The sequence below is a fragment of the Hemicordylus capensis genome, chromosome 8 (assembly GCF_027244095.1).
Source record: "Hemicordylus capensis ecotype Gifberg chromosome 8, rHemCap1.1.pri, whole genome shotgun sequence".
NCBI classification, from domain to species: Eukaryota; Metazoa; Chordata; class Lepidosauria; order Squamata; family Cordylidae; genus Hemicordylus; species Hemicordylus capensis.
This window is the reverse complement of record NC_069664.1, coordinates 6,625,400-6,653,384: the sequence shown is the minus strand read 5'-3', so window position 1 is coordinate 6,653,384 and position 27,985 is coordinate 6,625,400. Positions and strand designations below refer to the sequence as shown.

The 27,985-nt window shown below is 50.7% G+C and overlaps 1 protein-coding gene across 2 annotated transcripts; it reads left to right on the top strand.

Moving 5' to 3' along the window:
* The first annotated feature begins 182 nt into the window (after positions 1-182).
* RHOBTB2 (Rho related BTB domain containing 2) lies at positions 183-27,985 on the top strand. 2 transcript variants are annotated; one of them, XM_053269467.1, is made up of 10 exons: positions 183-665; positions 9,266-9,467; positions 10,893-10,996; positions 14,517-14,702; positions 15,249-16,255; positions 19,056-19,174; positions 20,687-20,837; positions 21,888-21,976; positions 24,455-24,560; positions 26,681-27,985. In XM_053269467.1, exons 2-10 carry the CDS (start codon positions 9,276-9,278, stop codon positions 26,911-26,913), a joined length of 2,187 nt encoding a protein of 728 aa, XP_053125442.1. In that variant the 5' UTR covers positions 183-665; positions 9,266-9,275; the 3' UTR covers positions 26,914-27,985. The 2 variants fall into 2 exon arrangements, with proteins under 2 accessions (XP_053125442.1, XP_053125444.1); XM_053269469.1 differs by lacking the exon at positions 183-665 and adding an exon at positions 7,706-8,191.

The window sequence follows — 27,985 nt, the reverse complement described above, 5'->3', positions numbered from 1 at the left end:
CTGGGCACCGCGCGTGGCTGCCCCCGCCCCCCGCTGCCTGGCTGGCTGGCTTGCTCTCAGCCAATGGGCAGCCGCCCTGGGGCGAGGCGGGGCTTGCCGCTGCGCTTCTGGGCGGTTTCTTTCCCCTCTCTCTCCACCTCCCCCCCCGCTTCTTTCTTTTTTTGGTGTTCCTCCCCCCCCCTTAATTTTGTGAATGAAAAGAGGCGGTGGGGGAGAGTCTTCTTCTAGGGCTGCTGCACCCTCCCGCCGGCCGTTCACTCCGCTCCGCAGCCCCGGTGCTGGCAGGCAGGATTCGGAAGGCGCATCTTTGCCCGAGCAGGGGAGGGGAGACGACGGGGCGGGGGGGGGGGGCGCGGGAGCGGAGCCCACCGGGGTTTCCAGCGCTCTGCGAGCAGCGGGGCTCCGCCGCGGAGGATGCTGCTGAGGAAGAGGCCATGGCTGCAGCTGCAGAGCCGAGGGACGCCTCCGCTCCGGTGCCGGCCCGCACCGTTATGGCAGGGGATCTGAGCAGCGGCGCCGAGCAGTGCGCATTCGGCCCGGCGGCGGCAGCAGCAACAGCGGCGCAAGAGGAGGACCCGAGCCGGGCGTTCGCCACCCCGATCACTATGTCTCCAGGGAAGAGCTCGGTTCTTTCCGCTGGCGCTTGCCCCCTCCGATGTGTTGGTGTAAGTAGACGCCGGGCTGCCTGGCTAGCTTTTCCGCCAGCCCCCTGGCCCCAGGGAGGTCGGCCCAGATCCGCTCTGAGAAGACGGGGGGCAGAATTTTGCAGAGCTGCCTAAGAGCAGCAGAGGAGGCTTTTGCGGGGCAGGCGGAAGAAGCAGCGCGCTGTATGCGCGCGTGGGGTGGGCTTGTGCGCGCGCGCGCGCGCAGCGAGAGCTGTTCCTTGCAAGGGCTCGCCAAAGTGCTTTGGCCGCCTCCCCTCCTCCGGCACTCACACGGAGTTCGGCGAGCGATCTCCTGCCGGGGGAAGGGAGATGCCGTCGCAGGGCGCTCGGGCTCTCTCTGACACGCACTCGCTCTGCGCGCTGCTGCACGGCCCAAAACACGCAAGAGGAGGGGGAGTGGTCGCAATGCCTTGGCGGCAGGATCGGGGCGGGACTTGCAAAGCGGGCGGGGAGGAGAGCGCTGTCCCCAGGGCGCTCTTGGCAGCGTCTCCCGCGTTGCATAAACCTTTGCGGCGTGTTTCTCTCTCCCTGCCTGCAAGCAGGAAGCAAGGAAACTAGAAGTTCGGTCTCCTGCCCCTTGTAACATGACGTTTGCAGCGTGGAGCTGCGCAGCACACTTTCGAGAGTCATGCAGAACGTGTGTGTGTGTGTGAGAGAGAGAGAGAGAGAGAGAGAGAGACGTGTACGTGTGAATGCAGGCACATCGGTGCTTGCTTCGGCCTGAACTGCAACAGCCTTACTCATATTTCGCTTCGCCTTTCCAGTGTGCGCATTACTGATGGCAATCGCGGTGCCAAGAGGGCATTGGCGTCCATATGCAGGATTCTTCCCGCTCTGCTGGCCTTGGATGTCCAGGTCACCCGCCCCTTGCACCTGCCTCTTGCCACGGTCCTCCTGGCAAATTGCAACGGGTTTTTCGGAGACCGTTTTGTTATTTTGTTCCATCCTCTCCATGGCGGGGGCTCCTCCTCCTTTTGGAGGGGCGGGGTGTCAAATGAGATTGACGGGGAGGCGGGACTTCTCGCCCGGAGGTTGCTAGGCAACGGGCTTGGCTCCCCGGGAGATTCTCTAGTTTCCTTGGCAACCGAGACGGGGCAACTCGCCGGCAACGCGCGCGCGCTGTGACTCCCTTTGGAGCACCTGCGGGGCATTTTCGGGGGCTGGGACGACGACGGGGCGAGAAGCTAACTGGGAGGACAGGATGATGGGGGGCAGAGGGAGGCCCACAGGACTCGGGGGGAGGAGGAGCGCTTAGGAGTGGCCGGAGAACTGCAGCCAGATGCGGGAGGGAGGGTTGGCCAAGGAGATGGAGTCAGAAAGCAGCGGCCCAGGAGGAGGCAGGCTCGGCTGGGAGGCGGCGCATGTGGGGATTACGGAGGCTGTCGGAGCAGGTCAGAGGGAACAAAGCCGGTGGAGGAGTGAGTGTGTGCGCTCAGACAAAAGAGCCACCGAAAGAGAGAGGTCCGTGGCGTTGCTGGAGGCATTGCGCGCCCGGACGGCCCCACGGATCCTTTCGGGTTCAGGCTTTGTAGGCTGGGACGGCAGCGAGGAGGAGGGGCCCTGTGATGGGTGAGGGTGTGTGTGTGTGTGTGTGTGCGCAGGGGAGGAGCCAGCCAGGAATGATGGCATCTGTCTGTGCAGGGACTTGATGGTCCCCTTGGGAAATGTCACATGGGCGCTAGTTTGCTGACCGCCTCCGCAGCTGCTGCTGGAGATGCACATGGCATTCGCCGTCTCCGCTTTGCCTCGCTGGCTTCCACACACCCCACCTTCCCACGTGTCCTGGGCACTCATTTCCTCCGTTGCTGAAACCTGCTCCCTTTGGGGATGAGTTTTTTTTGTTTTGTTTTTAAAGAACTCTTATGAGGTGTCAGGAGTTCCTGAAGAGGGAGAGCTGGCTCCCTCCGCAACCCCTGCTTGGCCAAAACAGGTTTGGAGTTTCATGCAAAGGCTTGCATAGGCTGTGCGGAACCAGCGCCTGCAAAGATTCTGGCATGTGTCCACATCCATGCCATCTTTTTGTCGTGACTAGGTGGAGCCCCTGCCCCCATTAACCCCGCCCCCCCAAAGATGAATTGTCTCAGTTCTGCCCTTCTGAAAATAATGTTTGCTCTTCACTGGAGCAGAATACATCTCATATGTATTTTAGCGGCAACCCTAGAATGTAGTTACCCAAGATGGCCTTTCTTCACCTAGTTCATGGGTTTGCAAACTTGGGTCTCCAGATGTTGTTGGGGACCCGAGAGAGAGAGAGACTTCTGCCTGCAGCCTTGGAGAAGCTGCTGCCACTGCCAGTCTGTGTAGGCAATACTGAGATAGGTAGACCAATGGTCTGACTCAGTGTAAGGCAGCTTCCTATGTTCAGTGTGTGTGTGTGTGTTTAATGTGATGGGATCTTGCAGGTTGGAGCCACATCCCTTCCATAAGGGGCTAAACTAAAGCTCATTTCTTTTCAGACAGAAAGAACAATTGCTTAGAAGAAGAAAGAAACAAATGTTTCTGTGAAGTAGACAGGATTGAATGATTTAAAATACACACACATACACATAAAGGAAAGGAACGATTGTGCTGTTGAGTTGATGTCGACTGCTGGCGACCACAGAACCATGTGGTTTTCTTGGCAGAATACAGGAGGGGTTTACCATTGCCATCTCCCGTGCAGTATGAGATGATGCCTTTCAGCATCTTCCTATAATTCTGCTGCCTGATATAGGAGTTTCTCATAGTCTGGGAAACATACCATTCGAACCAGCAACTTCTTGCTCCCTAGGCAAGTTACTTCCCTGCTGCAGTGTTAGGTGGCATTCAGACACATATACACACACCATTTCTAAACAAGAGAGTCCCCAAAGTAGTTCACATAGCAAGAAGTATGGAAAAAAAATAGTTATCTTCCCCAATGCAGCTCTCTCCTCATAAGAATTAGCGGCCACTTTATTTTGTTCAATAGCTCATAAACAAATGAATTACACAGTTTTAACAAGCTTGCAGTGGAACAAAATAGCTCCAGATTCTTGAAAGTGGCTTCACTCTTGACAAAGGGGTATGATGTACAAACCCGAGAATTAAGCATTTCTTGCCCGTCGACCAAAAATGCATGATTCTGTAGTCTTTAAAAAAAATAATACTTGCATAAGACTTTGCAAATCAGATGATGGGGATTTTTTTTTCTTTCTTTTTTTGAAAGCTGCTATTCTCTTCTGCCCTTAAAATGCTTACTTATCCTTAAGTCCTAAGGAACTCAGGTGTCTCCATGTATGACATTCTGCTGTCAAACTAGGAGAGGGAGAGAGAGGGAGTCTAAATTGATTATTAGTGGCTGGCTTTTCTTTCTGTTTAATAGCATTGCATTAGAAGACTTCATTGGAGACATGTGGCTAAAGGTCAATATAAATACCTATATGATACATGTACATATATTCATTTATTTTTTTATGACACTTAGATCCTGCCCTTGCTTCAAGTAGCTCACAGCGGTGCACATGGTTCTTCCTTCTACTTTTATTCTGACAACAATTATGTGAGGCAGATTAAGGTGAGAGAGAGTATCTAGCCTAAGGTGAACTTCCCAGTTGGGCATGGAAGGATTTGAACCCAGATCTCCCCCATGCTGATCCAGAAGTCTAACCACTTCACCACACTGGCTCTTAATAGTGTCTGGTATTGAGTGCAGGAGAAAAAGGAGACCAAAATCTTCATTTTAGCCAGGAAACAAGTAGTGGAGTGGCTAAACATTATTAAGACTAGCTGGCATAAACTAAAAGTAACATACAGTATTGTTTCTTCATAGGGGGCACCTATGGCTGGTCTTATGGTAACAAGCATGGCTTGTCCCCTTAGCTAAGCAGGGTCTACCCTGGTTGCATATGAAAGGGAGACTAGAAGTGTGAGCACTGTAAGATCTTCCCCTTAGTAGGGGATGGAGCCGCTCTGGGAAGAGCATCTGGGTTCCAAGTTCCTTACCTGGCAGCATCTCCAAGATAGGGCTGAGAGAAATTCCTGCCTGCAACCTTGGAGAAGCCGCTACCAGTCTGGGTAGACAATACTGAGCGAGATGGACCAATGGTCTGACTCAGCATATGTCAGCTTCCTATGTTCCTATGTACTCTATAGTAAACCAGTGGCACTCGCTCAAGAAATTGTGTGTTCAGGGCTGAATCTGTTCTCCATCAGTTAGTTGGTTAAGATAGACTTGGAGATGTGAAGTGGTAGGAAGAAAGAAAATGTAAAATACATTGCATCCTTTCATATGGTGGCACATAACGCACACTGCCTTGAGGCTACTCTCTAGAACAAAGCCCGTTCCGCACATAGATGGAAATATGGCTTGTCGTTCCCCAGGGGAACACTGCCTCTGCGGAACAGCAAGTCATCAAAAGTTGCTGCTTCCCCGCTGCACCAGTGCAACTAGTTGGAAAGTTCTGTTAGGCTGATCACTGCACCGGTGCATCCCTTCTTTGTATGTCAGCTACTGAGTCCAACAAATCTCTCTAGCCAAAGTTTCCTTCTAGATGCCCCAAATCAGATTGCCATATGAGATTCAAGGTGGCAGCAGGTACCAGCCGCATGGCCTGAAGTTTCTTGAATATGTGCCAGGCACTGGGGGGACAGTATGGCCATGCTACTATTTAGCCATATTATTGGTCTCTAATTTATTTAGCCATATTCTTGTTCTTAGTTGTTGTTGTTTTTAAAGTGAGCTGTGCACTCCAGCACAAGATGGAATGCTTCCATTCATAAATTATCTTCTTGTTTTCAGTTTAGGCAAGGAGTCCAGGTTAAAGTGATAAATTTTGCACTGAGTACAGGATGATTGTCTGTGTTTTATCTGCAAAGGGGCTGAAAGTAAAGTGGAACCTCCCATTTGCCAGAGAGGTTGGAGACAGTGTGCTTCCCTTCTCCTGTGCCAGACAGTACATTTATTTATTTATTTAAATTTATTTTTACATTTTATATCCCGCTCTTCCTCCAGGAGTACTACATACTTAAGTTTATCCTCACAACAACCCTGTGAAGTAGGTTAGGCTGAGATAGAAGTGACTGGCCCAGAGTCACCCAAGTCTCATGGCTGAATGGGGATTTGAACTCGGGTCTCCCCATTCCTAGTCCAGCACTCTAACCACTACACCACGCTGGCCCACATCTAACCAGTTATAGATATTAAAAAAGAGGGAGGGATGGCAACACAGTTATCTCTTATGAGTGTTTGGGGGAGGAGAGCTGCTGCTGCGGTAGTGAGCATGAATGGTCTCTTTTGCTAAGCAGGGTCTGCCAGGGTTTACATTTGGATGGGTGCCTACATTTGAGCACTGTCTTCTATAAGCTATGCCCCTTAGGGAATTGGCAATGGCTTCATTCTAGAGCATCTGCTTGCATGAGGGAGAGAGCTGGTCTTGTGGTAGCAAGCATGACTTGTCCCCGTAGCTAAGCAGGGTCCACCTGGTTGCATATGAAAGGGAGACTAGAAGTGTGAGCACTGTAAGCTGTTCCCTTCAGGGGATGGAGCCGCTCTGGGAAGAGCAGAAGGTTCCAAATTCCCTCCCTGGCAGCATCTCCAAGATAAAGCTGAGAGAGACTCCTGCCTGCAGGTGAAGAAGAGAAGCCGCTGCCAGTCTGTGTAGACAGTACTGAACTAGATAGACCAATGGTCTGACTCAGTATATGGCAGCTTCCTAGGTCCCAGGCTGCCAATCAGTTTAGACACTCCTCAGCTAGATGAACCACTGGTCTGACTCAGAATAAGGCAGCTTCCTATGTTCCTGTGTACCCACAGTTTTCTGTTGTGTGTGGACAGGATGTGGCTTGATTGCGACTTGATCAGCATATTGGAAGCAAAAGAGGCAATTGAACACTTTGACTGAAAACAGCCCTGTTCCTTCTCCACTGTGTTTTCAATGCAGTGTGGCTGCGAAATCAATGCTGCTTTGCATCGGGCCCCTTAGTTCAAAGCCTCACCAGGTTGTGTGCGATCCCCAGCCAAGGTGAATTGCGGGCACCCCATTCAAACGGAGATTCTGGCTTGCACAGGCTGGAAGAGCCGAGCAGCGGGGCGGGCCGCCTCTCTGTGCCAGAAGCCTGCTGCGCCAAGTGCCGAATCCCATGGAGACTGAGGGTCCTTCGTGCTTGCCAGCATTTAGCTGCTCTTTGAGATCTTCCGCTGTCGGAATGGGAGAGGGCCATGCTGAAAGATCTTCATGCTCCTTTTAAACTTGGGTCCCCGAGAGTTCCATTCCTAGCTCCTGACCTGACCTGGTGGCCATTACCCACCTGGGGGACTTGACCTGTTCTGCCTTCTTTTCCGTCCCTTCACCAACACCGAATTGCCACAAAGCCCTCTTGCTCTGGAGCGTTTGGGACTGTGCAGCTGTGGGTTTGCTGCCGCTTTGGAGGGAAGCCTCGCCCCCTTTCCCCTCCCCACATCAGTGCTTCGAATCCCTCGCTCTAAGCCTTAACTCCCTTTGCGTGAGACTCGGGCTCGTGTGAGTCTGGCAGCGGATCGTGCCACAAACCCCAGCCGCTTGCTTGTGCCGGGATCTGCTTCGAGAGCGGCCCCTCGGGTGGTCAATATCCGCGCTTCCCCGTCGTGGTGCCCCAGCTGCCCGCAACAGCCGGTTAGGCTCTCCGAACGCGGCACGGTCCTCTCGTATCGCAGGGCCGTGTCCCGCAGAGGCACCACTGTGGCGAACGTCCGCATCGGAGGAAACGAGGAGCAGAATCCCCCGCGGGGATCTTGCACTCTTGCTGCCCAGCTCTGTGTTGAGTCTGTTGGAAGCACAGTGGTTCCAGTTACTCAACAAGCAGGCGGGAGGAGCTGCCTGCAAGGTCCCCGGGGCAACTTCTTAGAAGTGTGTGTGTGTGTGAGAGAGAGAGAGAGAGAGATCAGCCGTGTGCCTGTGTGGAGACGTGGGGATGGCCGTGGGGGTGGAGGTGGCACCGGGAGTGAGGGAGGGGACACATTCCATGCTCAGTCAGGTGGATCTGGAAGCTTCCCTAGCCGATGCTGGGAGGGGAGGAACGGGCGGGCGGCCGGGTTGGGGGGTGGAAATCGCAGCCCTCACATGAACAAGCATGAGAGACAAAAGGAGGGAGGAGGCCGGAATCAAGCCGACAGGGCATGTGTCTTAGCAGCAGCCGAGCTGAGGCATGCTTCCACGAGCTTATTAAATTTTAAAGGGATGGTGCCTGGAATGCATGCTGGGGAGGCAGGGGGAGCCGGCTTGGCTCCGTGCCCCTCTCCAGGACTCTTGTTTGTTGTTCTCCGGGCTTGGCGGGGTCTGGCTCCGGCGGGAGGAGGGCGGCCAGCCACATCCTCCGCTGGGGAGTCCCCGTGGCGGGAGCCCGCTCCTTGGTGGCCGGGGTGCCGTCGGGGAGTTGTCCACGAGGAGCCTGGGGGAAGATTATTTGGAAATTAGGGAAGATTATTGGGGGCCACGTTCCTAAGGGCAGCGGGTCTACTCGACTGGCGCCCCGAGGATCACAGATTGGACGGGCAATGTGGAGATCCCACTGAACTGGACCCTGAGGAGGTGGGTCTGGTCGGCGCAGAGGACAAGAGATGCTTTGACTGGCAGGCCGGCTGACCCAAAGGGGGGACGCGCTTCACCCAGGGTGGCCAGGCGGCTCTAGGCTGAATTACAGGTCCCCGTGCAGAGTAGAAAACGAATCTCTCGTAAGTGTGAAGCCGCAAGAAGACGTGGCACATTTGGTTATATTGCCCTGAGCCCCGACTCTTGTCTCTAGTCAATCTTGTCCAAGGTTGTACCTGGAATGCTTTTTTTTTCTTTTGCTTTTGTGATTGGTTGGCTGATTTAACTTGAGACCCTTGCACGGACTCTGCAGTGATTCTGATGTTGTGAGGAGTGTGGAATCCTTCGTTTCGGAGCTGGGTAGGAAGGGGAGACGCTTTCTGTTGATGAACTGGTATGGAGTAAAGGAAGCCTTAGTGGAAGGGAGTGGATCCTTTCCCATTTGGGAAAAGTAGCTGGAACGCAGTAGTAGAGCGTCTCTGCTTTGCATGCAGCAGGACCCCGGTTCGATTTCTGGAATCTCCAGGGAGGGCTGGGAAAGACTCTTGCCTGAAACTTTGGAGAGCTGCTGCCGGTCAGAGTAGACCATCCTGCGCTAGATGGACCAATGGTCTGACTCAAAATAAGGCAGCCTCCCTTGTTTCTGTCCCCTGCAACTCCTCATGCTGTGAAACGGAGGTTTGATAGGACTACTTCTGGGCCAAGCTACACGTGACTGTGAACGTGTTGTTTGGCCTTCTGTATTTGTTTGGTTTTTTTTGTTTCTTTGTTTTAAATAGCAGTTGCAAATAGCTCAATCTGGATTGAAACCATAGCATGAGGGGGCATTTTGACTCTTTTCCCAGCCTGGCCCCAATCCTGTTGCCGTTTGCCCCATGAGGGAAGCTGCTGTTGGTGTCGGGTGGAGAGGCAGCCAGTGGCAAGGAGTTCCTGGGGCTATATCCTCCACCACTCCAGACTGAGGGAACAGAGAACTGAAAGGTTGGCATGGAGAGGAGCCCATACAAAGCAGGGAAACATTTCTAGACGCTTGACTCACTTTTTTCTGCTGTGTCTCCTTCTCTCCTGCCACAGGTCCCAATTAATGGATTCTGACATGGATTATGAAAGGCCAAACGTAGAAACTATCAAGTGCGTCGTGGTTGGAGACAACGCAGTGGGCAAGACCCGGCTCATTTGTGCCCGTGCCTGCAATGCCACGTTGACTCAGTACCAGCTTCTTGCCACTCACGTGCCCACCGTCTGGGCCATTGACCAGTATCGCGTTTGCCAGGAGGTGAGTGGCATCTCCAGCAGCGGGTGTCACATGGGGTGTCTCAAGCAGTGTTCCCTGTATCAGAGGCCCCGATAGTGACTACAACTCCCATCATCCCCGGCCAGATACCATTGCAGTTGGGGATGATGGGAGATGTAGGCAACAACATCTGGGAATCCCTGTCACAGGGAACGCCTCTCTCAAGGACTGCAGGGTGAGGATGATGGTTATTGTTGTCCTATTTTTATAGTGCCATCGGAGTGCCTGGCATGATACACAGAACAGAATTCCCTCTTCCAAAGGGGCTCACAATCTCACAAGGGAGATGACAGAGGAAGTGGGGGGGAAATGGGCGAAACGGGAAACAGGAAGAGTGTGCAATTATTTTATGTTGATGTGTATGTAAAGGCCTAGTTACAGTATCGTGCTGGTCCTTGCCAGGTCTATGGCAGGAACCTTGATGTCTTGAATCCACTCCTGTGGCCAGCACTGTTCCCTCTAAGAGGGATCCCCAGATATTGTTGACGGCAATTCCCAGAATCCCCAGCTGCGGTGGCTTTTGTTTGGGGATGATGGGAGTTGTAGTCAACAGCATCTGGGAATCCCTGTGAGAGATCCCAGTGGTTGCCAGATTGAAAAGCTACTGTGGAATCTCCTCCTCTTCGCCCTTCCGTTCTAGCCCTATTCAGACATTATTCTGTTCCTGCGTTCAGATGTCTGTACACGTGTACTTGACTCCCTCGCCAACCATGAGTTTCCCAGTCGTGGTTTTGAGTTTCTGTGACTGGGGAATTGTGGCCGGTCCCACCTGCCGTGCCCCGAGTATCTGTGGTTTGGCAAGATTTTTTGGCAATTGTGTGTGGGGGGGGTGGATGGGTGGGGGTGTGGTGTCATGATTTTCAGGGGTTGGGTAATTTTAGGAGGGCCAGGGATGATTTGGGGGGGTTCCTCTTCACTCCTCTCACTGACTCATGGTGATTTGGGGGGATTTAGAGGGATTTTTTCTTATTTGTTGCTATATTTTGAGTCACTGGGTGTCTGGGCCAGACACCTATCTCTCAGACTAACCTACCTTACATATATACCACTCTGGGCTCCTGGAGGAAAAGCAGAGTATGCATGTAAAAATAGTAAAAATAAAATAGTCATACCTGCATACAGTTCTACATAGGAAGCTGCCGTATACCAAGTCAGACCATTAGTCCAGCTAGCTCAGTATTGTCTCCTCTGCCTGGCTTCAAGCAGGGGTCTCTCCCATCCCTACCTGGAGATCCGGTGAAGGATTAACCCAGGATCTTCTGCATGTAAAGCAGATGCTCTACTCTGCAGCGACGGCCTCGTCCCTGGGTTCAGATTGTACAAGTGTTGAACACAATGTGTGACTAGAGCTGTTGTTTGAAGGCAATGCAGTGCTTAACTTTTGCTGTCCCTGCTCCCCCGCCCCAGGTATTGGAGCGCTCCCGAGATGTGGTGGATGATGTTAGTGTATCCCTGAGGCTTTGGGATACCTTTGGAGATCATCATAAGGACAGGCGCTTCGCTTATGGAAGGTGAGTACCACTCAGCCTGGTGCAGCACCTGCATAGAACACGGAAGCCAAACATTCCGATTTCACATTGCCTTGTACCGAGTCAGACCAGTTCCATATCCTCTACACCAGGCCTGCAGAACATAAGGGGGCCAGATCTTTTATTTTGCTGGCCCGCAGGTAGAAATATCTTGCAGCAACAGTACCCTAGAAAGGCAGACAATCACCCTTTGGGTCAGTCACAGTGACTGGACAGGAACTGGGGCTATTTTCTGGCCATTATCTCTAGTTAAAATTGTAGGTCCCTTGACAAAGGGGAAAGATCATAAGAACAGCCCTGCTGGATTCGGCCCAAGGAGGCCCATCTAGTCCAGCATCCTGTTTCACACAGTGGCCCACCAGATGCCACTGGAAGCCTACAGGCAGAAGTTGAGGGCACGCCCTCCCTCCTGCTGTTACTCCCCTGCAACTGGTACTCAGAGGCATCCTGCCTTTGAGGCTGGAGCTGGCCTATAGCCCTCCGTCTAGTAGCCGATGATAGACCGATGATAGGATGCCAATGATAGTAGCCGATGATAGGAGAGGAGAGCTGGTCTTGTAGTAGCAAGCATGACTTGTCCCCTTAGCTAAGCAGGGTCTGCCCTGGTTGCATATAAATGGGAGACTTGATGTGTGAGCACTGCAAGAGATTCCCCTCAGGGGATGAAGCCGCTCTGGGGAGAGCATCTAGGTTCCAAGTTCCCTCCCTGGCAGCATCTCCAAGAGAGGGCTGAGAGAGATTCCAGCCTGCAACCTTGGAGAAGCCGCTGCCAGTCTGTGTAGACAATACTGGGCTAGATAGACCAATGGTCTGACTCAGTATATGGCAGTTTCCTATGTTCCTATGACCTCTCCTCCACCGGTAACGAATAACTGCTTTCATTAATCTATGTATTGATGTGCTGAAAATTGACTTCGGCCCTCGAATACCGTGCCGTGGTTGGTTCCAGCCCACCAGGGCATTTGAGGTGTGCTGACTGGCAGGAGCATCTAAGGTTGCAGGCAGGCGTCTTTCCCAGCCCCACCTGGAGGTGCTGGCAGGGCTTGAACCTGGGACCTCCTGCGTGCAAAGCAGAGGCTCTGCTCCCGAGCCATGACCCCATCCCCATGGTTGTGAGGATAAGTAAGATGGGCTGCTAGATGACTGGGGTGATAGGCCACCTGGGGCAGGGAGCAGGATTGCCCTCCCCCCAGACACGTCCTTTTACTTCTTCCCATAAAGAAGGAATGGCTGTCAGCGGTGGAGGGAAATAGTTCTACCATTGGGGGCACTCTTATGGCGGAAATAAAGCCTTTCCCCCTCCCTGCTGCTTGTTCTTCTGGCCACTGGCCGAATTTCACGGAGTCGCCAAAGGCGCAGAGGCACATCTGCTTATTTAAAACGTTGGGCCTGGTAGATCTACAAAGTGACTAACGAGATGCTTCAAACCACCAACACAGCAATGAAATAATAACCAAGACAAATCAAGCACAACAATCATAAGAACATGGGCAGCTACCGTATACTGAGTCATACCCTTGGTCCATCTCACTCAGTATTGTCTACACAGACTGGCAGCGGCTTCTCCAAGGTTGCAGGCAGGAATCTCTTCAGCCCTATCTTGGAGATTCCAGGGAGGGAACTTGGAACCTAGATGCTCTTCCCAGAGCGGCTCCATCCCCTGAGGGGAATATCTTCCAGTGCTCACACTTCTAGTCTCCCATTCAAATGCAACCAGGACAGACCCTGCTTCGCTAAGGGGACAAGTCCTACTTGCTACCACAAGACCAGCTCTCCTCCCAGATCAAAGAGCAGAAAAGTCAAAAACAATTAGCAACAGGGGAAAGGATTCAGCTGAAATAACCATGGCAACTCCATTTGGAGATGAAACCTCTCAACAGCCCCCTGAAAAGCATTGCCTTCACCAGGTGCCCGAAGGCCACAAATCATAGAGTGGATCAAACTTCCCTAGAGAGGGAGTTCCACAACCTCGGTGCCACTGTGGGAAAGGCCCTGCCCGATATGACAGATGGTAGGAGAATCCAGAACAGGGTCTTTGCCAGAGAACTTCAGCTTATCTGGGAAGTGGGTTCATATTGTACCCCTTGGGCATCCTTACAAATAGAACATGAGTTCGCTGTGGAGGAGAGCTGGTCCTCTTGTGCCAGCAAGCATGAATTGTCCCCTTTGCTAAGCAGGGTCTGCCCTGGTTTGCATTTCAATGGGAGACTACATCTGAGCACTGTAGGATATTCCCCTCAGGGGGTGGGGCTGCTCTGGGAAGAGCACCTGCCTGCTTGCATGCAGAAGGTCCCAAGTTCCTTCCCTGCTAGGGTGGAGAGAGACTCCTGCCTGCAACCTTGGAGAAAAACAAACCCAACCTGTGAACAAAATGCTGACCACTCTAAATAGGCAATAAAAGTAACCTGGAACTATATACTAAATGTATAGTAAAGTTTAATCAAAACAACCACTGTGTGACCAAAAACCAGCCTCAGGACCGGAGAAAGGAGAGCGACACACGCTGTTATGTCTGCTGGCTGAAAACTAGGAGCAACTTGGAAAAGCACTACAGCCACCCCAGGATAGATAGCCGTTTCGCTGAACGCTTCCTCAGGAGCATTTTCCATCAGACTCTATTAATATGCAGGCTAAAGTTTCTCCTAGTTTTCATCCAGCAGACTAACAGCATGTGTCGCTCTCCTTTCTCCGGCCCTGAGGCTTTGAGCAGAACTGTATGTGTTTACTATCACCGTTCTCAGCTAGCAGACACAACAGAGTGTCTTGTCTTTCCTTCTCCGGTCCTGAGGTTTCTGAGCAGAATTGTATGTATGTACAAACACTGGCGAGATATCTATAGATCATCTTTGAACTGTTGGCATCCCTCTGAATTATCCTGCACTTGGTCCCTATAAGAAGAGCTGCAGTTGGGAACTTTGAGCTACTTTGGAGCGACATATTACTGCCAAGTTTGGCTGTGGGAGTTATCTCCTTGCCTCAAAAAGACCTTGGGTTCTTTAATGGAGTTCATTATTCAGTGTCTTCATATGTGCATTGCATTTTATTGTGTATACATGGTGGTTATAGATGTCTAGCTGGTCGATTTTTCTGTATAGGATGTTTCCAGTCATACGGTTTACTGCATGTGTCCTGGTTTTTAGTTACACAGTGGTTGTTTTGATTAAACTTTACTATATGTTTAGTATATAGTTCTATGTTACTTTTACTGCCTATTTAGAGTGGTCAGCATTCTGTTCACGGGTTGGGTTTGTTTTTCTTCCCCCTTCTCTTTGCAACTTTGGAGAAGCTGCTGCCAGCCTGGGTAGACAATACTGAGCTAGATGGACCAAGAGTCTGACTCAGTAGAAGGCCGCTTCCGACGTTCCATCTCGTCTACAGAGTTGCATACGTAGACTGTCCGTGCACTGGAATGGGTGCTTGCACCCACGCTTGCTGACTGCTGTATAGAAGGAGCTTGCGGAGTGTCCAGATTCCCACTGATTCTTGCCTCCTCTGTCCACAGATCTGACGTGGTCGTATTATGCTTCTCTATTGCCAACCCCAACTCCCTGCACCACGTGAAGACCATGTGGTACCCCGAGATCAAGCACTTCTGCCCCCGAGCACCTGTCATCCTTGTTGGCTGCCAGCTTGACCTTCGCTATGCCGACCTGGAAGCCGTGAACCGTGCCAGGCGACCCTTAGCAAGGTAGAGGAGGATGCAAGGGTTTGTGGTGGGGTTTTTTGCCAGAATGGCTCCTGCCTGAAGGGTAGTGAAGATCCCCAGCCTGCCACATGGGGTGTAGTGTTTCCTTAAAGTTTTCCCGTTTCTCCTCTGGCCACGAGGCCTCTCTGTTCCTCTTGTGGCCTTACAAAGGCCCTCTCTGAAATCTGTTGGGCCCCAGGATCCGCGTTTCCTCTTAACCGTGATTCCCAGATGTTGCTGACTACAACTCCCAGCATCCCCAGCAGCAATAGTCTTTGCTTGGGGATTATGGGAGTTGTAGTCAACCACATCTGGGGATCCCTGTTAGAGGGAACACTGCCCAGGATACCATGTGATCTCAAGGCACACGAGACAGCGCGCTTGCTGGAGTTAAGCAAATCTCGGTGTGGTCACTGCCTGGATGGGGGACCACCTTTAACGCCATGTGGGTGGCGTGGAGTTCCGGGGCAGCAAGAAGGTGGAGTACAAATGTCACCCAGAAATATTGAGCGGATGTAAAATCCACTTTTATTTTTTTGCTGTGTCTAGACCAATCAAACCCAATGAAATTCTCCCACCAGAGAAGGGGCGAGAGGTCGCCAAAGAACTGGGGATCCCTTACTATGAGACCAGCGTAGTCGCCCAGTTTGGCATCAAGGACGTCTTTGACAATGCCATCCGAGCGGCCCTCATCTCCCGCCGGCACCTCCAGTTCTGGAAGTCCCACCTGCGCAATGTCCAGAGGCCCCTGCTCCAGGCCCCCTTTCTGCCCCCTAAGCCGCCTCCCCCCATCATCGTCGTCCCCGACCCTCCTTCTCACAACGAAGAGCGGCCGGCCCACCTGCTGGAGGACCCCTTGTGTGCCGACGTCATCCTGGTGCTGCAAGAGCGGATCAAAATCTACGCGCACAAGATCTACCTCGCCACCTCCTCCTCCAAGTTCTACGACTTGTTCTTGATGGACCTAAGCGAGGAGGCGGCGGCGGCAGGGGGCGGCCCCCGAGGCGGTGCGGCCGAGCGGCCCCTTCACCAGGAGGAACGGCATCATCACGGGCGGGAATTCCTCCTGCGGGCGGCTAGCTTCGATATCTGCGAGAGTGCGGAGGAAGCGGCCTCTGGCCAGCAAAAACCGTGCCTTAGAGCCTCCACCAGCGACGGGATTTTACGGGGCAGGAACTACGGGGAACGAGGGCTCAAGCGGGGCCGGGTCCTCTCCTCTTGGAGCCGTGCCTTTGTCAGCATCCAGGAGGAGATGGCAGATGACCCCGTGACCTACAAGCCCCGGCTGATGGTGGTGGTGAAGATGGACCCTTCCATCCAGCTGGGGCCCTTCCGAGCGGTGCTCAAATACCTGTACACCGGGGAGCTGGACGAGAACGAGAGGGACCTCATGCACATCGCCCACATTGCGGAGCTGCTGGAAGTCTTCGACCTCAGGATGATGGTGGCGAACATCCTGAACCACGAGGCGTTCATGAACCAGGAGATCACCAAAGCCTTCCACGTCAGGAGAACCAACCGTGTTAAGGAGTGCCTGGCCAAAGGGACCTTCTCAGGTATGCCCTGGAACAGCAGGACTTGACGGTTTTGCACCCCAGGGGTTGGTTTTCCAGAGGGGGTTCAGGTGGGCATTTGTATCTCCTTAATGAAGAACAGCTGATGGGAAGAGTGCTGGTTTCGAGGAGGCAAGCATGAATTGTCCCCTTTGCTAAGCAGGGCTCACCCTGGTTTGCATTTGGATGGGAGACTACATGCGAGCACCTGTGTTCCTTCTAACAGAAAACCCCAAATGTTCTTGACTACAACTCCCAGCATCCTCAGCCAAAGCCCACTGCAGCTATGGATTCTGGGAGATTTAGTCAACAACATCTGGGATTCCCTCTTACAAGGAATACTGGTGAGCACTGTTAAGAGATTCCCCTTCTGGCGTGGGGCTGCTCTGGGAAGAGCATCTGCATGCGCAGAAGGTTCCAGAATCCCTCCCTGGCAGCATCTCCAGATAGGACTGGGAAAGAGTCCTGCCTGCAACCTTGAAGAAGCCACTGCCAGTCTGTGCGGACAGTACTGAGCTAGATGGACCAAGGGTCTGACTCGGTATATGGCAGCTTCCTATTCCACTGCGTCATTTGTCTGAAATGGGGGGACTGTGGCTCCAAGATGAGCACATGCTTTGTATTTAGAAGGTCTCGGGTTGGATCCCTGACATTTGCAGATCGAGTTGGGAAAGCACCTTGCCAGAAACTCTGGTTAGTCACTGTAGACAAAATTGAGCTAGATGGACCAGTGGTCTGCAGTGCCCCCTCTAACAGGGATTCCCAGATGTTGTTGACTACAACTCCCAGCATCCCCAGCTGCAGTAGCCTTTGCATGGGGATTATGGGAGTTGTAGTCAACAACATCTGGGAATCCCTTGTAGAGGGGACACTGATGGTCTGACTCAGTATAAAGCAGCTTTGCGTGGTCCCTACAGAGCCACTGCTGGCCAATGGTAAGCTAGATTGACTATATGAATCTTCCTCATCTTGAGTTAGACAGAGCCTTGGTCCATCTGCGAATAAGGACATTGTGTGCCATCTGCTGGCAATCTGTGACATAACTGTGTTTTTTTCAAACACCTTTTATTCCGGACTTGATAAAAAGACAGGAACATAAGAGGCTGCTACATACTGAGTCAGACCATGGGTCTATCTCAGTATTGTCTTCACAGACTGACAGCGGCGTCTCCAAGGTTGCAGGCAGGAGTCTCTCTCAGCCCTATCTGGGAGATGCTGCCAGGGAGGGAACTTGGGACCTAGATACTCTTCCCAGTTTTTTCATGAATCGTCACAGATTGCCAGTAGGGTAGACAGCACTAAGAATATTATGTGATGTCCATGTTTGTAGTGTGGAAACCCTCCCCCCCCCCCCCCGCGCGCTTTTTAAAAAAAAAATCATTTTGTGTTCAAGTTGAATATACTACTACAGTCTGGGAAAACCCTTACAGTCCAAGACCACAGATAATACAAATTTAAAATGCTGGATGGAACAGCAGAATCTTCTCACCAAATTGTTGTGATTAGTGCTAGTGCATAACCTCCATCCTTTTCTGATTACGCTTGTAGTGGAGACACAAAGGTGAAGGTTATACCGCGTCAGACAATTGGTCCATTTAGCTCAGTGTTGTCTAAGCTGATTGGCAGCAGCTTCTCCCAGGTTTGGGGCAGAAATCTTTCCCACCCCTACTTGGAGAAGTCAGGACTTGAACCTGGGACCTTCTGCATGCAAAGCAGATGCTCTACCACTGAGCTATGGACCCATCCCCAAAGTGGCATACATGGGTCTCTCATGCAGGTACAGACCACACCACGACATGCTTAGCTTCAGCAAGGTGCCGGTTTCATGTGCCTTTAGACCATGCCCTGGGGCCCTGTTCTTCTGAACCATGCTGGATTGTAGGAGAGATTCGTCATACATCTGGGACCCACCCAGCTCTGAGGTGTGGGATATTCCTAGATGGTTAAAATGCCCTTTTAAATTATTGGAGCCTTGCGTCAGCCTGACCAGTGTTTTGGTTTTGCTTTGGCCTGTAAGGGTAGCCTTTGAGTTCCATTTCATCTTTGCTTCATACTGAGATAAGTGCATGACATCGGAACATGGGAAGCTGCCATATATCGAGTCAGACCATTGGTCTATCTCAGTATTGTCTACACAGACTGGCAGCGGCTTCTCCAAGGTTGCGGGCGGGAGTCTCTCTCAGCCCTATCTTGGAGAAGCCAGGGAGGGAACTTGGAACCTTCTACTCTTCCCAGAGCAGCTCCATCCCCTGAGGGGAAATATCTGGCAGTGCTCACACTTCTACTCTCCCTTTCATATGCAGCCAGGATGGACCCTGCTTAGCTAAGGGGACCAAGTCATGCTTGCTGCCACAAGACCAGCTCTCCTCTCCTGACCTGTGGCCAAGTATATATGGAGTAGGATTGGTTGGTTGCCTGTGATTCTTTACAACGCTGGCTATCAAGGAAGGCCAGAGGACAGGGATACAGGGACCCAGTTTAGAGTAGCAATAGTGGGTAGCTAACTGAGCAAAGAGGCATCTTTTTAAAGTGGTGGTTCTCTTACATTTAGCAGGGGGAGAGCAACTGGCCCTATCCACCCCCAGCACAGCATCCCTCTGGTAGCTGTTGCTGGTGTCTCTCTTGTTTTTCTTTTTAGATTGTGAGCCCTTTGGAGACAAGGAAGCCATCTTTATTAATTAATTAATCAATCTATGTAAACTGTGGGGAAGTGGTGTCTAAATATCCATAGTAGGTAGCTTTGTGGGCAAAGCCCAGTCTGTGAACACCGAACTCCGGCTCACGTGCCTTTGTTTGTCTGCAGACGTCACCTTTCTACTGGACGATGGTGCTATCAGTGCCCACAAGCCCTTGCTCATCTCCAGCTGCGACTGGATGGCTGCCATGTTCGGAGGCCCGTTTGTGGAGAGCTCCACCCGTGAGGTAAGGCGTCGGACCGGATGGGTGATCTCCTCTTCGTCCCATTTTAGCCATATTCCGGAGGCCTCGGTATTGAGCCCCCCAAATGTGCTCCTTGACGTTGGTCCGCACGGCATCTGGGCAACTGTTCTGATCAACCAGCCTTTTGGCTCCTTTCGTCTGCGGACCTGACATCCCGAAGGGCTGGGCACACATTATGTTCAGCACACATGCCATATTTACCCAAATAGAAGGCGACCCTGAAAGTAAGACAGTGCCTTAAAAGAGGCTAAATACAGGTTATACCTGTATTTACCCCAAAGAAAGAGGAATCTAAAATGACCCCACCCTCACTCTATATTTAACAGGGAAGAACTGAGAAAAATCCCATCTTAGATTCAGGTACATACGGTACAATCTGTGCGCAGTGTATGCACACACAGCTCAGTACACACTTACAGTTATTCACACTTTATGATCAACATTCATGCCAGTGTTCCCTGCAGCAGGGATTCCCAGATGTTGACTACAGCTCCCATCATCTCCATTCAAGGGCCATTGCAGTTGGGGATCATGGGATTTGTAGTCAACCACATGTGGGAATCCCTGTTAGAGGAAACACTGGTTCATACTGTAGTGCACTTTCTGTCTGTACCCCGCATTTGAGGGGGGTCTGTACCCAGCTTCACTTTTAAAATGCATGCCTGTATGTCATCCACACAAACGCGTGTACGTGTGTGCAGAGGCCTGTAAGCTCAAACAGTGCAATGTCTAAATAGGGCTCGTGCTTGCCTGTTGCTTGTATGTCTGTCTCTATCCGTGGTCCAAAGAGAAGGGAGGACAGAGAACGGAAAGGGAAGAGAAGAAAGGATACTAAGGAGCAATTTTGTGAAATTGGAAGGGGAAAGAGACTTCAGGTTCTGTGCAGCAATGAGAAGTGGAAATGGGAGAGAGAGCGACTCTCTCAATGGGAATCTCTCAAGCAGTGGGGTACTTTGGTCCCATTTGGGGGTGGGGCGGTCAGAGTGAGAGATGCAGCTATGGCTCAATGGCAGGGCATCTGCTTGGTATGCAGAAGGCCACAGGTTCAATCCCTGGCAGCATCTCCAGGTAGGGCTGGGAGAGACTCTGCTTGAAACCTTCAGTGTAGACAATACTGAGCTCGCTGGACCAAGAGTCTGACTCATTATGAGGCAGCTTCCTATGTTCCTGTCCTGACACACCATGCTGAAGGCAAGAAAACAGCAGCTGGGTCTCGGGTTGAAAGTGTGACTGAAGGAGAAAGCCCCTTCATGATTGAGGCTATGCACAGCCATGCAGCTTTCTGCCTCTCGGCGTGCCAGGAATTTAACCCCATGTGCGCATATCCAGGGCTGCAGAAATCCACTAGTCTACTAGTCTGTGACGAGTGAAAAATGATGCCTGACGAGTGGGGGGGAAAGCCCTGTTGAACAATGTACCAACATAGCCTGATGAGTAAAATATTTTGCCCGAGCCAACATTTCTTCACCCCTGCTTGTATCTCTCCTCTTACAGGTGGTGTTACCGTACACCAGCAAGAGCTGCATGCGGGCTGTGCTTGAGTACCTGTACACCGGCCAGTTCTGCTCCACATCAGACCTCGACTACATGAAGCTCATCATCTTGGCCAACCGCCTGTGTTTGCCACACCTGGTTGCTCTCACAGGTAATTTGGGGAGTTAGAGGCAAAGATCCGATTGCATAGCTGCCTCCAAGAACCTCCTTGTAAGCCGCCAGACCCCACTTTGCTAATGCAATGAAACAGATCATGCATCGTGTTTATTATTGGGTCGACTGTGACTATGGCCCTGTGAACCCCAGACAAGATGGGCCATTATTTCCCACTTTACGGAGAAACGCGGTTCAGCCTTCTAATCACCAGCTTTTGCTCCTGGAAAGTTCTGGGCATCTAGGCTGGTAGCCAAAGAGCTGCTCAGGAAAACACGAGCAAGTCCTGAGGCCAAGAAATCTAAATATGACACAACAGGTCCATTTTAAAAATTAAAATTTGGGTTGTTTTTTTTAACTTGATAGAAGAATATAATTGATTTTTATCCACTCTGTTAACAATAGTCCATACGATATCTCTGATTCAGACCTCATGCAAAGCTAGAATTGAACCCTGTGTTCTTGCGACATCCCCTCGCCTCGGGTGCGTTCACCTCTCTCCTGTCTTTCAAGCTTCTACTTACACTTTTAAAGAGGCACTTTTAAAGCAGAGATTCTCTTATCTTTAGCAGGAGAGAGCAGCAGGCCCCATCCAGGCTCAGCACAGCATCTCTCCAGTGGTTGTTGCTGGTGTCTACCTGCTGTTTCTTTTTAGACAGTGAGCCCTTTAGACAAGGAACCATCTTGGTGCATTTATTATTCTAGCAGACAGTTCTTTTTGAGAACTTTTGATGAAAAGCAGGATATAAATATTTGTGGTAGTACTTCTGGTACTGACTTAGAAAAAGACTTAGAAAAAGCCATAGTCTGTTGTGATGTCTGAACCTGGCAATCCTGCTTTATTTTAGCCAAAGTTTCCAGATAGATCTGATGCTGGGATTGTATCATTGCAACCTGAGATGCCAGTGTCTTTGTCACAACATATCCTGGCTTGTTCCAAGCCTGGGTTGGAAGTAGAACATTTCCTCCCTGTGTATGCTGAGGGGAAGCACGATTTCATCCTGGCTCTCCCTGACTTCTGAACTGGGTCTTGTGTATGTTTTTACAGAGCAGTTCACAGTGTCGGGTCTGATGGAGGCTACGCAGATGTTGGTGGATATCGACGGAGACGTCCTCGTGTTCCTGGAGCTGGCTCAGGTACAAGCTGTTCAGTCATAGCAAACACAGGAGAGCTTGGTATTGCTTCTGCACTTGGTGGTTTAGAAAATTATGTAAGACTGAAGGGGATCTCACTGATTGCTGATGGTTCTAAACCAGGTCTAATCAACTTATGCCACCCCCCGCTGCTGTTTTTGGACTACAACTCCCATAATCCCCAGCCACAGTGGCCAATAGCCAGACATTATGGGAGTTGTAGGCCAACATCTGCAGGAGGCCTGAAATTGAGCAGCCCTTTTCTAACAAGAATCAAGTGAAGAGCCACGTCCTAAAAATAAAGTGTGCTATCAAGTCGGTGTCGACTCCTGGTTGTCTTTGGTAGAATACAGGAAGGGTTGACCATTGACATCTCCCGTGCAGTAAGAGACGATGCCTTTCAGCATCTTCCTGTATCGCTGCTGCCCAATATAGGTGTTTACCATAGTCTGGGAAACATACCAGCAGGGATTTGAGTACTACAGACAGGAAAATGACGCAGGGTACTGAAGGAACTTGCAGGTGTGATCTCAGAGCTGCTATCTTTCACCTTTGAGGATACCTGGAGATCGGGTTTGGTGCTAGAACACATCAAAGGTGGGAAACCATTGTCCCTGTCTTCAAAAAGGAGTTTGGAAAATTGACTTCACCTGGCAAGGTCCTAGAACAGATGATTAAGCAGTCTGTCTGTGAGCACTTAGAAAAGAATGTAGTGGCTATTAGGAGCCAGCATGGATTTGTCAAGAACATATCATGGGGGACTAATCTTACCACCTCCTTTAATTGAGTTACTAGTTTAGGAAATCATGGGGATGCCAGTCGTAGTCTTTCTCGATTACTGCAAAACATTTGGCAAAGACTCCCATGACATCCTTTTCTACAAAATGGTAGAATGTGGATTAGATAATACCGTGGTTAGAGGCAAAGTACTGGGCTGGATGGGCATTTATTCTGACCCATCAAGCCCATTCTTGCCTGTTTTCCATGGCATGTAAGAGCCTCCTTTGTGTGCTATTTCCTTGAGTGGGTTATAGTACATGGGGTGTTTGGTACCATCTGGGAGGGGGATGGATGCTCATTGACAAGATCTATACCCCTAGAGATGGAAAATACATGATCATATTGCAATATAATCAACTTTCATTGTTACCATGCTTTTATTGCCCCAACTAATAGGGAGGAGAGCTTGTGGTAGCAAGCATGACTTGTCCCCTTAGCTAAGCAGGATCTGCCCTGGCTGCATATGAATGGGAGACTAGAAGTGTGAGCACTGGAAGATATTCCCCTCAGGGGATGGAGCCGCTCTGGGAAGAGCAGAAGGTTCCAAGGTCCCTCCCTGGCAGCATCTCAAGATAGGGCTGAGAGAGATTCCTGCCTGCAACCTTGGAGGCACATGCCCAAAGACTGGGAGCGGGCCCAGCTCCTCTGAGAACAGCCCTCCTCTCTCTCCTGCCCATGTGGCTGAGGAGGAGGAAGTGGATCTGGCAGGCAAGAAGTGGGGGGAAGTCGTGCTACAACTGCAGGGTCACACAGGGACACCTCAGTGGTGTCCCCTGAGGGTATGGGTAGAGCACTTGCATGCAGAAGGTTCCAAGTTCCCTCCCCGGCAGCATCTCCAAGATAGGGCTGAGAGAGATTCCTGCCTGCAACCTTGGAAAAGCCACTGCCAGTCTGTGTAGATAATACTGAGCAAGTACATTGTGAATGCACGGAATGCATGGAAGAGAGCTGGTCTTGTGGTAGCAAGCATGACTTGTCCCTTTAGCTAAGCAGGGTCTGACCTAGTTGCATACGAATGGGAGACTAGAAGTGTGAGCTCTGGAATATATTCCCCTCAGGGGATGAAGCCGCTCTGGAAAGAGCAGAAGGTTCCAAGTTCCCTCCCTGGCAGCATCTCCAAGGTAGGGCTGAGAGAGATTCCTTCCTGCAGCCTTGGAGAAGCTGCTGCCAGTCTGTGTAGACAATATTGAGCTAGATGGACCAACGGTCTGACAGTATATGGCAGCTTCCTATGTTCCTATGACCATTGAGCCTGCAGTGGCCAAATTTGCCATGGCTTTTAGAAATTTAAAAAAAAAAAAAGCCACAATAAAATTTTATCGATGGCGTCAGAGGAACAGAAATAAAAACTGGCAGGGATATCCTCCAAGTATTATTTTCATGGAGGGAGTACAACCATGTGTTCATTTCGCACAGAGTTTGTTTCTCTGTGCAATAATTGACTGTAATTTAACCTTAATGATTTGGGGGTTAGGGATAAATAAGGGCAGATGCCACAGAGAAAGCTGTAAGTGCAGCAGTTCTAGCACCTGTTCTTCATCTCTAGGGGGGAAGACGTTGCCAGAAATCACTATAGGCATTTGTCCCCAGAGATGGCACCGGTGACCAAACTCTGTGGGCCTGGCTCAAGGAACAATTAGGAACTTGGATGGTTCTTCAGAATGTGACATAATTGTATGCCTTGGCTACCTTTTTCCTCAGTTCCACGGTGCCTACCAGCTTGCTGACTGGTGCCTTCATCACATCTGCACCAACTACAACAACATCTGTCGCAAGTTTCCTCGGGAGATGAAGGCAATGTCAGCCGGTGAGTGTGGCGTATGAGTTGTCTGTTGCCTTGGTTGCCTTTTACGCAGCGACGAATAGACATTAGTCAATACAATGGGAGGTCCTCCAGTTGACATTGCTCCTGCCCAGCTCTGCCACCTCTGTGGCCGTGGGCAATGCCTCTGTAGCCTGCCCGCCATCTTGTCGCCTCGAGCTCAAAACCAACAGTGTTTAAAGTTTGGAAAATGTTCAGTTTCTGGGGAAAGGCTTAGAAACCCAGAAAACTGCCCCAGTGCTTTTTCTGTGTTTTGAATGGAAGTTCCTTGTCACTTTTAGTGATGATCTTTCCTGTTGCCCTTGGTCCCTGCCAGGGATCCACAAGGTTAGGCTTAGCTCACTAGCCAGCCGTCATTGGTGGTGGCCACCCATTCCCTTTCTTCCCTAGACCCTTTTCTAGCACACAGGCAGGAGAGAAGTGGGTCTTGTCATTGGGATATGGAGATGGTAGGATACCCCAGGATCCCTCTCATGAAGGATTCCTGCTAACCTCAAAAATGGCAGGGGAAATGGGGCCTCCGGGGAGATCTGTGTGTTGCTGGCTGACTGCTCGCCAGAGGGTTGGGAGCACTCGCCATTGGCGAGCGGATTTGTAGATGCCTAGTCTCTGCTTCTCTTCCCTTAAAGCAGCGGCTTCCAACCTTGGATCCCTAATATTGCTGGCTGACAGCTTCCAGCATGGAATGGCCAAAGGCTATTGCAGCTGAGGACGATGCAAGTTGTAATCCAACCAAGTTGGGATCTGCTGCTTTATAAAAACTCCTCTTGCCTTGAGAGCAAGGCAAAAGCCCTTGCCATAGTCTTGTTATGGGAAAAATGTACATAATATTCCAAAACTTACCAGTGAGGCAGTTCTGTCCACATAGTTTTTTCACATGCCCCTCGAACACATTTGTGTAAATCTGCCCATTTTTGCAATTAACACCCTTGTGGCTCACAGCTAAAGACATCACAATTGATTGAGCAAACGATATATATATTTGTTGTTTCTCTGTTATTTTTAATGATATTTTATTATACAACGTAACACACAACTTTAAAAAGCCAAACTACTTTGATTATAGCTGCGTGCACAGGTGGGCCACATTATACGCAGGGGTTCCATTCCACGAATAACAAAAAACGTGAATAACGAGGTGTTGCATCTGTGGGATGAGGGGGTTAAGTTCTGGAGCCTGGAAAAAGAGCCAAAAAATTGGGGGGCAGGAGCAGAACTAAGGATGGGGCACAGCACTGTACTGTGGCCACCTCAGATCTCACACATTCCCACTGTCTAGTTCCTCCAGTAATGCGTACAGTACTGTAATCATGAAGCTTCCTTTCCCCACAGTTGAAGTTCAGCACTTAACAGCACAAATGCCCCCCTCCAATGTTCAAGGTCAAAGCTGCAAGTTCAGGGTCCAAGTGTCAAGTTCAAGGTTGAGTTCAAAACCACAGATATGTGAAACCGCCTACCACACCTGTTGAATCTGGTGCTTATTTTTAAACCGTGGATACACAAATGCGCCAATAGTGAAATCCGCAAGGTCCGCCTGTACTTGCATCCACTTAGGCATTGCTTTGAAGAATTATACATTAGGGCTGTTCACATGATCATTGATATGGTAACTAGCAGGGCAAGCATCCTACATACGTTTGGGAGCTGTGTGTGCGCCTGCTTTGCAATCATGTCTGAGTTAAGAACTAAGTAGTAGGAGGGGGGACGGATCATGTGGGAAGCAGGCACAGGCTCCGATGGCATCATCCTACCCAGCACATAACCAGCCTGTTGTGTTTAGATGGTACATGTATCTGTTGCAGCAGCCACAGTCTCAAAGAGGCATCCCCAAATGTGAGTTAGCAGAGAGATGCCTCTTCTAAGCTATGCGCTGGTCCATGGCTGTGATAAAGTCTCTCTAGCCACTTCTAAGGTGGTGCCTTAGTTTTCATACACATTTTAAGATTAACCTTTACAAAACGTTGTCCTGATTAATTCAGCCTGGCTTTTAGTGGACAAAGTGGTTTTTAATCCATTGGTAAATCTCTAAAAATGTCACATCCCTAATTAATTAAGAAGTTTGTCAGCTTGTGGCCTGATTCCCCTGCTTTCCCCCCTTCCTGCAGAGAACCAGGACTACTTTGAGAAGCATCGATGGCCTCCAGTCTGGTACTTGAAGGAGGAGGACCACTATCAGCGGGCCAGGAAGGAACGAGAGAAGGAAGACTACCTCCACCAGAAACGGCAGCCTAAAAGGAGGTGGCTCTTCTGGAATGCCTCCTCCCCAGCCCAGTCGCCTGCCTCCTCGGCGGCCACAGCTTCCTCCTCCTCTTCTTCCTCCTCCTCTGCTGTGGTTTGAGAGATGCGCTGACCACCGTTCAGGGCCTCTTGGGAGAAGGGGCCAAGCCAGCATCTGGTTCAAGAGGCTTGGAAGACGCCACCAGCTACATTCTCCGTGGAGAGAGAAAGCAAGCATGCCCATCCCTGGGAGGTTGGCGAGGACCTGCACAGGTGGGGCTCAGGAGCCAGAGCTCCATGCAGCCCATCTCATCCAGAGCTCCATGCGGTCCTGATCCCTGCCTCAGCTGGCATCGTTGCACAGGAGCCAAGAGGCTCCTACAAAAGGGCAGGCAGGCTGGCTTTTTGTTTTAATAAGGGCCTCACTAATCTAGCAGAACAAACCTCAACGTTTACAGGAATGCCAGAGGGTTTTGTTTTGTTTTTTAATTTAAAAAGAAAATTCTGCTACAAGGAAGATGCAGCAGTTCTGCATTATTTTTAATGAGCTGGGTTGTTTTTTTCCTTTGCTAATGGCAAAAAAAAAAAAGTGATTGGGTACCTCCTATTGGCCATCCTTAGCACTATGACATTTCTAGTGAACTCTGTGCCCAGGATTTTGGCTGGGCTGCTTTTGGCGACAGGTACCCTTTTGGTTGCACTTTTACCACCCTGGCTCTTATCTCTGGGATGTTTGCTTTCTGAAGGGCACATATCCTGTGAGCAACAGATGGATGTGGACCCTGTTGATGAAAGGCAGGTCCTGCAGAAGTGGCTCCAGCCAATAGAAGCTTCAGTCCAGTGCTGGAACTGAACTGCGATAGGAAGGGGTTCTAGGCTGGAGAAGCCAGATCTTCTGCTGAATGAGAATTCAGCCCAGAGAGGCTGAAAAGATGCTGCTTTTCTTTTTCTTTCTCTCTATTTTCTTTATGTCTTTGGCTTGCATACAAGGTGGCCAGACCACAGCTAAGTTACGAGAGTCTGGCAGAGCCTTTCCCACCCTGGTCTGCTCAGTTAGATGTCTGGAAACGTTCTGCTTCTGAAATGGAAGATCCCAGCAGTTGACACTTTATTTTATTAAAAACAAACCAATACACAACAATTTGGATTTCAGTGCAGATGGTTCAGTTGTAATAAATGGTATTTTAAAACGA